This window comes from Chenopodium album, chromosome 2 (genome assembly GCF_948465745.1).
Source record: "Chenopodium album chromosome 2, dcCheAlbu1.1, whole genome shotgun sequence".
In the NCBI taxonomy this organism is placed as follows: domain Eukaryota; kingdom Viridiplantae; phylum Streptophyta; class Magnoliopsida; order Caryophyllales; family Amaranthaceae; genus Chenopodium; species Chenopodium album.
The window spans coordinates 15,127,859-15,138,952 of record NC_137835.1 but is presented as its reverse complement, the minus strand read 5'-3'; the positions used below and the strand labels follow the sequence as shown (position 1 = coordinate 15,138,952).

At 37.0% G+C, this 11,094-nt stretch overlaps 1 protein-coding gene across 1 annotated transcript; it reads left to right on the top strand.

Annotated features, from left to right (window-relative positions):
- Window positions 1–1,106: 1,106 nt before the first annotated feature.
- Window positions 1,107–10,727, top strand: LOC145583657 (protein BREAST CANCER SUSCEPTIBILITY 2 homolog B-like). The gene is made up of 18 exons (XM_081640724.1): window positions 1,107–1,438; window positions 1,521–1,682; window positions 2,188–3,237; window positions 3,316–3,440; window positions 3,529–3,677; window positions 4,238–4,360; window positions 4,451–4,700; window positions 4,787–4,837; window positions 4,956–5,031; window positions 5,140–5,251; window positions 5,364–5,435; window positions 7,093–7,288; window positions 7,361–7,543; window positions 7,692–7,834; window positions 7,906–7,968; window positions 8,069–8,273; window positions 9,372–9,539; window positions 9,623–10,727. The coding sequence occupies exons 1-18, from the start codon at window positions 1,291–1,293 to the stop codon at window positions 9,677–9,679; spliced, it is 3,333 nt and encodes a 1,110-aa protein (XP_081496850.1). The 5' UTR covers window positions 1,107–1,290; the 3' UTR covers window positions 9,680–10,727.
- The last annotated feature ends 367 nt before the right edge of the window (window positions 10,728–11,094 follow it).

Genomic DNA, 11,094 nt, shown 5'->3' with positions numbered 1-11,094 from the left:
ATTTTACACTGTTGGAGTTGCTCTTACTCCCCGTTCAATTTTTTTTTTTTTTAAAAAAAAATTCCACTTTTCCTATTGTTTTTTATAACTTCCACATGCTACGTATTTACCGTACGTCAGGCCGTCAGCACGGATACACTCTAATTAGGTTAAGTATTGACGCATAACTGCTATTTACATGACAAGTAAATAGCAGCTACAAGACAAAAGAGCGCTTAATTTTTTTTTTTTCCTCTAGTGGTGCAAATATTGCACCACTGTTACTTATAATGGCTATATATAATACTACTAAACAATTTATACTCTAATAGTATAAAAAGTAGGTATAATAGTACATTAAAAATACCATTATTAGTATAGTATTACATTAAAAATACCACCGTAGCAAATAAAAAATCACAAAAATTAAGTGAATTTACCAGTTAACCCTTTGATATGCAACCCAGACAAATAGTAGCTATGCGCCTAATTGCACTCCTCTAATTATATTTAGGGGTGGCAATATCATCCAAACCCGATGAATAACCCAGTCACCCGATCCAAATATATGGATGAAAACCCGAACTTAAGCGGGTGACAGATGGATGATGGATGGATGGGGTGACGAATCGGGTCAGATTCATATGACAATACGTCCAACCCATCACCCAATCCATCCATCCACCTGTTAAATTAATGTATAAAAAAATAGAAATAAATATATTTTTTTAATAGTTTAATGTCTATTTGTAATGTTAGGAATTGACATGTGTTTTTAATTTAGTAATATGGAACAAGTAGTAGAAGGATATATCAAAGCATTAATGAATTGATCACCTTTTTTATTTTTCAAATCTTGATTTTAATTATGAAAGTGAAAAGTTGTATTTATATATATTTCACCCAAATTATCAGTCGATCAACCCGATTCATCCATGCATAATAATTAATAGATCGGATATGGATGAAGGAAAATTAAGTGATGAATAAATCGGGTGACGGATGGATCATTGGTGGGAGTCGGATGAAGCATCACCCGACCCATCCATTGCCATCTCTAGTTATATTAAATGCGGAGGGAGGGCTCATTAGTCCAATCGGCAAATCCTTAGTGGTTTGTTGTTTCACCGCCTCACTTGTCAAACAAACAAACCAAAAAAACTTCAAAGTTCCCGCCTTGTGAAAAAAGTTTCCGCTAACATACACTGCTTACTACACATTTCATATTTCAATTACCAAAAAGCGTAATAAAGCCCTAAACCCCCAAATCTCGCCGGAAAATCGACGAATTCTCGCCGTCGACGCCGTGTAATGTCAACTTGGCAGATATTTTCCGACGCCGGAGACAATTTCCGGTGGGAAGTGTCTCCGTCACAGCAACCATCCCAACAGCAAACCAACCACCATTGCTCTACTCCTCCGCCTTCTCTTCCTTCCTTCCACGATGTTCTGCTTCAAGGTATTCCTCTTTCTCTCTCCTCTAATGGAGGTTTTCTGAAACAATTGATTTGATTTTGATAAATGATGGTGAAGTTGTGCAGGATGTTCGAAGATTTTGGAGGATTGTGATAAACGAAATGTTGTTGATGATGATGTTCCGATGTTTCGAACTGGATCCGGGAGCTCTGTTGTTTTGAAGAAATCGTCGATGGCGAAAGCTTCTTCTGTTCTTGGAGATGATTTTGTCGATAATTTTGATACAGGTTAGGGTTTCAGCACTTATTGTTTTGTTTTGTTGATTTTGATTTATTTCTCAGGTTGATGTTTGATATTTTGATTGTAATTGTATTAGGTTTTTATTCAATTATGTATGCTCAGCTGAAGTTTGATGTGATTGAAATTTGGGGAATTTGATTAGTCATAGGTTTTGCCGGTTTAGTACTTACTGTGCTTTTGATATATTTGTAGCTGATTCTAAATCAATTATCAGCTATAATTCATTTTGAGGTATTCGAGACAGCGCTGAACTCTTGCTGATTACCAATTTGTTATTTGTTATTATCGCTATCTTTTGGCTGTGTATCTTGGATTCATATTGAATAAGTTGATGGGAATGTACATTCTAAACTAAGTACTATGCATTAATGCATTTTGAAGGAATTGGTTGGTTATAACTCGATAAATTGGAATGTGAGCACCTTGGGGATTGGAAAACTAGAATTGTGCATCTTATGGTTAATAAAAGTTTTTATTCAATTGCTTTTTCAGGACAACCATATTTTAAAGGAAGCGGGTTCAGTACTCCTAATTCTATGTTTCAAACGGGCTCTGGAAAGAAAGTTAATGTATCTTCTAGTGGGCTTCTTAGAGCTAGAGCATTGTTGGGTGTCGAAGAAAGTAATGATGATTTCTCTACCCAAGGGTCTGAGCCTGCAAAGAAGAAATTTCGTGGTGTGGACACGTCTACATCTGAAAAACATTCATTATCAAATAAGAGGAAGTTTGGGATCAGCAGTATGGGAGCCAATAAGGATATGTACTTCTCAAAGTCTCCGTTTCATTTGAAGAGTGATTCATCTGGAGCTGAGTTTGGAGATGAGGATTTTGCTAAAATTATTCGACCAAATATATCTGATTCTACCTGCAAACCGCCCGCAATTAAGTTCAATACTGCTGGTGGCAGATTTATATCAGTTTCTAGGGATGCCTTGCAGCGAGCGAGAAACCTTCTTGGCGACCCAGAGATGGACAGTCCTTCAAATGAGGAAGATGCAGGTGGTTCCATGTTTTCGTTTATCAAGGCTGGAGATTCTGATGGGAGCTTCTTTAACAAGGAAAATAAGACTGATAACTCTCATAAATCTGAACCAAATCCAAAAATCTTTGTATCTCCAATGAAGTCATCTTCTACTATTAAGCCATTATTAGAAGCCAAATCAGAGAACTTGATCTCAGGGACCAATTTGATGAGGAAATTCGATGCTGAGGAAAGTAACTGCATATCAAATGGTAAACTATCCTCATTGTGTCCGACAAAGAGTTTGCAAGGGAAGTCCATTGTACCTGATCCAGCACTGCAACCCACTACGGCCAATGGTGCTGGTCCAGGATTCCATAAATTCTCAAAGCCATCCGGGGTGCCACTATCTGATATATCAAACACTATAGGCTTTAACTCTAAAGTATCTGCAACTAAAAAAGGAACAACCACTGAGCTGAAAAGACTTGGGAAAAGAAGTTCTGTTTCTCCATTTAAAATGCCAAGAAATTCAAAGTTCATCACTCCTCTTAATAGCAACCTTTCTTCCATCCCTGATGGTGAGTTCATGAAATCATATAATGGATTTGACAAAGTTTCAGTACCCATTCCAACTTAACAAGTTCTTTGTGATTTAGGATTGCCCAGCAGGGAATCCGAGGCTTCACATTGTCGAAAAAGAGTTTGTACCCGTTACCCCTTTCAAAACTCAAGATTGTATGTCAAGGAATTTTTTGAAAAGCCTCCAACTCATCCAGAATTGGTATGTAATGGAATAATAATCGGTCTTTTTACTTTTAGCACTTTGATCTATTGTTCCTGAAATTTCCACTGAACCTTAATGAATGTAGCTGGACCATATTCCAGAGGAAGTGCGGCAGATAACCCCTCAAACTGCAGAGAAATACACATTTTTTGATGGATCCCAGCAGATTGGTGTTGAAAATTTCTACCATCTGTTGGTTCAGTCTGGAGCTTCTGCGCAACATGCATCAAAAGAGTAAATTATTCTAATATTCCCCTTTTCTCCCCTACCAAGACTCAGACTAGTCGTATTAGGAAGAAGTGGATATTTTTTAGTCTTAGAAATTTTACCTTCTGACTAAGATGGCAGAATGCATTTAAAATTTTATGAACTGCTTTGTGCAATTGAGCTTAAGCTAGTTTTGATATGTGCTCTGTTTACCTGATTATATACCAGACACTGAAAAAGACCCATGTGGTACATTATAAGCAGTTTTTGCGAAAGTTAACTCAAAGCTAGATTAATTTGGCTGGATACCTGCAGAACAATAATCTAGTACACCTGACTTGGGCCACTCTCACCCACTTGTAGAATTGCCTAGCAAGAGTGGGAACACTATGAGATAGACCACAATTTAAACATGCATATTTATTTCATTCCTAGTAATATGGAGCAGTTGAGAATTGAAATTCAGTTTTAATCTTTTTGATTCTTCAACATAGTTGGATAGAATTGTGAAGGTTGTTTTGCTTCTTATAACTTTTATTACTTGAAGTTAATTTTTTTTTTCTTTTTTTTTTTTGTTTATCTTGTAGGTGGGTCACAAATCACTTCAAGTGGATTGTGTGGAAACTTGCAAGCTATGAGAGGTGTTATTCATCTAAATTAATGAAGCAATTTTTAACTATTTCTAATGTGCTTGAGGAATTAAAGTATAGGTAAATGATAATTATGTTATGTTATTTATTTGTCTTTTCATTGAAATAAGAGCTTGAAGTGATTTGACAATTTTTATTGCATTTTTGCAGATATGAACGTGAAGTTAACCATGGTCAGCGTTCTGCAATCAAAAGAATTCTAGAAGGAGATGCATCACCTTCTTCCATGCTGGTGTTATGTGTCTCTGGGATTGAGGATCCAAGTACAAGTATGGCAGATAAGAGTAGCAATTCTAGAATAGAACTTACTGATGGGTGGTACTCGGTATGTGCCCAGTTAGATCTTGCGTTGTCAAAGCAATTTGATGCGGGGAAGTTATTTGTGGGACAGAAACTACGGGTATAGCATTTCTATTTAATGCACTCCATGTCTTTCTAAGTATACTGCTTGAGAAAACAGTTTCTTAATGATTATTTTTCCTGTAGATATGTGGAGCTGGTTTAAATGGCTGGAGCGGACCTGTTTCTCCACTCAAGGTTTGCTTTGCCTTTTTGGCTTTCTTGAAGACTTCAAAGTAGCTGAGTAGTATAACCAATTGTATACGTCCATTTGGGTTATCTTATGGGTTTCCTCAGACCTTTTCTTTTTTCTTAGGCATCACCATCAATTAGTTTAATGCTGCACATTAATGGAACGTACAGAGCTAGCTGGCACGAGCGTTTAGGATTATGTGAGTATCATTAACTAATATACTTCTCTTCTTTCTTAACATTTTGATTGTGACTTGATGATAGTCTCATTGTCTTGGCTGTCTTTACCTGGTCTTTTGAATTTGAAGGTAGAGGAATATGTGCACCATTGGCATTCAGATGCATCAAGGATAATGGAGGTCTAATCCCTAGGACCCTAGTTGGAGTTACCAGGATATACCCTGTCCTTTATAGGGAAAGGTAGACTTCCGATGCTGCTGCACATTTCAACAATGTTCTACTTTTGATGATATAATGTAAACAATTGTCAAAAAAAATAAAAGAAAACGTAAACCAATTGTGTCTTCTACAGGTTAAAGAGTGGAGGCTATATTGTGAGGTCAGAAAAGTTGGAGGCTTCACTAACTCAGCTTTACAACCGGAGGTGAGGTTTGCCCTGCTATTGTTGGTTAGATGTGTGATTGTTTCCCTTTTTGAACCAATTATCATGTTTTTAGATCATGGTGGAATACCATCACTATTTTCCTTGTCTTTGCTGGTGAATGGTTAATTGTTTACCTTCTAAATCGACGATTTTTTTGTAATATCGGTGGAATAGTTGTGTTGCCATTTATTTGGCATTTCTGGTGAACAATTTTATTTAGATCCAATTAGTACTATTAAATCATGGTGGAGTAGCTGTGCTGACATATGCTTAGCTCTGAAAAAAGCCTGATCACATGTACTGTTGAACTTTGTCTTTAATTAATATATTCAAGTGGAAAATTCTTCTCGAGTTTTCTTTAAAATATTTCTCATGTAAGCTTATGGTATAAGGTTCATATGAACAATTGCTGCAAAACTGTCTTGTAAAGTGAACAAGACTGCCAAAAGATTAAGTTCTTTCCATTCAAACCAATATGATGTTATGAGTGTTATTTGACATTAACGGTGTGTTTGGATTGAAGGAAAGGAAGGGAAGGGAAGGGAAGGGAAGGGAAGGGAAGGGAAAGGGAGAGATGAGGTATCTTTCATTTGGATAACAAATGAGGAAGAAGGGAATTGGAGGGGAGAGAAATGGAGGGATTAAATTGTAGGAAATTGATCCCTCCAACAATGGAGAGATCTGGAAGGAAAACTTACCATTCTTCCTTCCCCTCCCTTTCTCCCCTCCTCTTCCTCCCTCCCTTTTCCTTCCCCTATCTCTATTCAAACACACCGTAAAGATGAGTTTGGTTGACTCATTCAATAAAGCTCAAGTTATTTCAATTGGTGATGTAAGTTTGCATAATAACTGCAGCAACCACCTGGCTGCTGTCTCACCAGTGGCACTTGGCATGGTTGAAGAAGATTGCAACCTGATCCCTAAGGCAATGTTTGGATAGAGAGAAATGGAGGGAAAGGAAGAGAAAAGAAAAGGAGGGATACATCATCCTTTGTTTGGATAGAGTATAAGGAGGGAAGGGGAGGGAGTGGGAAGGACCCATTTTCCTACTAAATCCCTACATTGTTGGAGAGATTTGGAAGGAAAATTAAAGGCCACCTTCTCCCCTCCCCTCCCCTCCCTTTCCCTTCCCTCTTTTTCCTTCCCCCTTCCTTTCCCTTCACTATTGTTATCCAAACATAGTGTAAGAAGCTCAGACTAGTAGGGACATTATTTCATAAGTATTGTTGATGAACTGCAATTAAGCTTGCATCCCCCCCCCCCCCCCCCCCCCACACACACACACGCACAAAATCACTTAAGTAGAAGGTGAAATAAGATGTGTGCTTTTAAATATAATTCCCGGCCTTCAAATATTTGGTATCCTCTCTTTCCCGAGCCACCCGATTTTCCCTTTCTTGAAGAATTATTTGAGGCAGTGACATACTTCTATTGTCTTCCTTGCATGTACTGTATAATAATAAAATCTGCAATCTTTGTTTTATCAAGCAAGTCTTGCAGAAAGGTTAGCTGTTTTCTGTTTGATCCCTTTCTCCATTTCTAATGGAACCAAAAGATTCAATGTACATTGGCTCTGAATATCACTTGCCCAAATGTATGCTGAAAAATTTAGGAGACGTTTCACACTAAATTTTTCCACGCTTTTTTTGCTGTACAGGCGCTCGAACATTATAGAAGGACTTACATCAGACTTTCAGAGAGGTTTGGTTGGTTCTTGTATAGAGGATGACTATGACAATGAAGGAGCAAAGATCATGAAGATGCTTGAGAGTGCTGCTGAACCAGAACTATTGATGGCAGAAATGAGTTCTGAGCAGCTAGCATCATTCTCCAAATATCGAGCAACCATTGATGTGTGTTCCTGCTCTAATGCTTTGATGAGATTTCAGATTTTATATAAAGCTAATATACTTTCTTAATTGCAGGAGACAAGACAGGGTGACTTGCAGAGGTTGATTGAGAAAGCACTTGAAGACGCGGGATTAAGTGCTAGAGATGTCACCCCATTTATGCGAGTAAGGGTTGTTGGACTAAAAAGGAGAGGGCAATACAAAGGTGAAGTTCAAAGGGAGGGATTAATTACAATTTGGAATCCTACTGAACAGCAGGTTGGTACAGAATAAGAGAAATCTTCTTTCGTTGCATGCTTCCAAACTTAGATGTAACTTCTTCCCTCTTACACCATCTTGACTTGTTGACTAATTGAACTTGTCTGAGTATCTATTCTCAATTTGAAATGGTATTTGTACTTGTCAGAAGCTAGAGCTTGTAGAGGGGCAGGCTTATGCTATTTCAGGCCTCATACCATCGCATTCTGATCCAAGCACGCTATATTTACAAGCTAGAGGTTCTAGCACCAAATGGAAGCCTTTGACTACTAAAGAGAAGGAATCATTTGGGTAAGTATCTGCTGCCTGGATTGCCAAACTGTATATAAGACTTATCTAATCTGACTATATTTTTTCTGTAGGCCCTTCTTTAATCCTCGCAAGCCAGTATCATTGTCAAGAATGGGGGAGGTTCCTTTGTCCAGGTGATTGTAACATGGTAGCATTTTTGAGTTATTATGCTTAAAGCTTTAGAGAGTTGTGGAAATATGTGTTTTGCTTACTTCCATTATATTGGCTGCACAGTGAATTTGATACAGCCGTGCTGGTATTACATGTGGGCCTTGAGTATATATCTGGTAAGCAAAAGAAACAGTGGGTGTTTGTTACTGATGGATCCTTGTGCGAAGCAGAAGTATCAACATTCTCCTTGCTGGCTATTAGCTTCTGCTCCCCGTGTGATGATGATTCTTCTTTATGTCCAATCAATTATAACCTTGTTGGCAGCATAGTAAGCAACCAGTTTTGTTTTCTTTCTTTTTTTTTTTTTTAAAAAAAAAAAGCCAATAGCTAGAGAAGTTGTTTGCACGTTGCAGTGATATTTTCTAGGAATTATGAATATTTGAACTGCACTTTTGCATTTAATGAGGACTAGTTTAGCTAAGAAGGGGTAGTTGGTGGTATGATTGGTTGAAATGAAGATCTTCTTCACTGATCAAGCTCAGGGCTGATCATATTGATTATTTTTGTTTTCTTATTATCATTGTGCTCCATGTTTACCTAATCCCTGAGTTAATGAATAATGATATTCAACACTTTTTTGCTAAAAAGAATCTACATAAGTTTTAGAGATAAGTTTTAGCTTTTTCGGTTTTATTCATTTCTAACCTTTTGAAGCTGTTTGTCTCAATAGAAACTGAGGTTAAAGAAGAGTGTCATTGCTTTCGATGTATTTTATAATTGAGATTTAATGTAATGGTTTGCTTTCATTACATATAATTAGTGTAGAACAATCTGGCTTTCTTCTCTTTCTCACTGGAGTATGGTGTGGATGTGGCATATTAGATATTTTGCAACTGTGCCCAGGAGGGAATGGGGCAGGAGGGTTTAGTCAGCTAACTTAGTAAATTGATCATTAGCATACAATAAAAAAAGTATGTTCTGCTTATCTTGCATTACTGTAAAGTGATGGATTATGATGTTGCATAAATTTATTATTAGTTCATTTTGGCTCATTACTTATTCAAATTGGCATGCATTGATGATAAATTCCAAAAAGTTTCTACAATATTTATTTGCACGTTGTTAGATTATACATGGGAGCAGATGTGCAATTATGCTCCCAGTCAATGTTCTTTTCATTATACCCTGCTTCTTTTTCTTTCTTTTTTATTTTATTTTATTAATTTTTATTTATTTTACCATATAGAGTACTTTCATGTTCTTTTATATTGAACTTTGTATACTCTTACTGCATCGTTTATTTATTTATTTATAAATAAAATTGAGATAAGTGTTCTTATTTTGAACTGTTTCTGGAAGAGTAGGATCTAATTTGCTTATTTTGCAGCTCAAGTTTGTTTTTTGTTTTCATAATTTTTGATAACAGATTGGCTTCTGCAATCTTGTGAAGAGAACTAAGGATCATGCAAATCATATGTGGGTAGCGGAAGCTACTGAAAATTCGACATATTACCTTAAATACAATCATCCTTGCTGTTCCCATCTCAAAGATGCCTTTGGTCTTGTTAAGAAATGGCAGCAGAGTGCAAGCTCGGTAAGCATCAGCTTCATATAACTTTTATTTCTTTGTTTTTTCTTTGATGCTCACAATCCTAAACTATGGTGTACGTAACACAGACAATCGAGAAGCTCAGGGAGAAGATTTTGCATATAGTTGGTGGTCCTAAAGGCTAGGACGTCTAAAACCTGACTGTTGTGTAAGTTGAGATGTTGCCTTTATCCATTTTCATATTTCATATTCATCTGAGAATTTTGGGTTAGGTCCAATTGGTCTAGTTGTCAACACAGATGCTCACAAGTAGGGAACTTTTTGCATTGATTATTAGCAGGAGCTGAAACCAGGTTCCTGTATGAGCCCTAGCAAGTTCTAATATTGAATCTTCTTATACCATGCTCTGACATCTATGGAGCATCCATGCAACATATGAAATAGATGAAGCGTGTATCTTAGGAGCTCAAATTTTTAGCTGGTCAGTAAAAGAGGGTGTATCACACTATTTGGAATCCCGCAAGTGATGACACTTCTCCAAGCTGTCTCTCAGCTACAAAGCACGACTTACAACCTGCAGGAGTGCAGGATGGTCTTTGTTTCTGTCCATCAACATAGGCGAATGACAGACAGTTGCTGGGATAACCAGGCTAGTCCAACAAACATGTAAGGTGCTAAGAGCATCCTTTTTAAGCTTGGCAACTTGATGGCTGTAATCAACCTAGTATGTAACACAACACTGCCCCTGAATTACCTGATACAACTTCAAGCAATTTAGATGGAGGTTGGGTCTGCTAGAATCGGCCAGAGTCATGCTTGCAGGACATTGCCAAATTTGTACAGCAAAGGGGCTGATGAGTTATTTAATTAAATAATATCTTTAATTGTGTAAATGCAGCGTATTATTTGGAACCGCCCCTCCCCCAACACAGAGAAAATAGGTACATACGAAGAAAACCTTGTAATTTTGGAAATGAAGAGATGGATCAACTGAGTGTAGAGTTCATGGAAGTTATCATTTTGTACTCCATATTACTATCAGCAATGAATTATTGGAGGTTTATCACTGTTTTTTTTTTTTTTTATTTTTTTATTTTTTTATTTTTTACCTCTTAAGGATAAGTCAAACTGTTCATTCAAACAGGGATGAAAGTATAGCTCCTTATAACACTTTCCCTTTGAGACAAGAATAGTTAAGGCTAAAGTTAAGCTGGTTAACAACTGTGAGTTGCCTTTGTTCTCCAGAATTGGTCCGCTAGTCACCTCTAACTTCGCATAGAATTAGGAGTCACGTTTTGATAAATGATGAAGCCTCCGCTTAAATATGATGGTCACAATTGTTAATTTTACGCTTGCACTTTTCTATTAAGAATATAAAATCCACTTCTTTCTAGACTTTAGCTTTTGTGTCTAATTGTACTCCGTAATTTTTTTCTTACAAAGTTGCAATCCACTTTTCCCTTTTCTCATTAGGTTGATTAAATGTACTATGACTGTGAAAAGCCAAATGTCCATTACTTTGAAATAAAGGGAGTAAGGGCCTGTTTGGTTTACTTATTTTTGTTTATCTGATCTGAGCTGATATGATCTGAATGTCAGA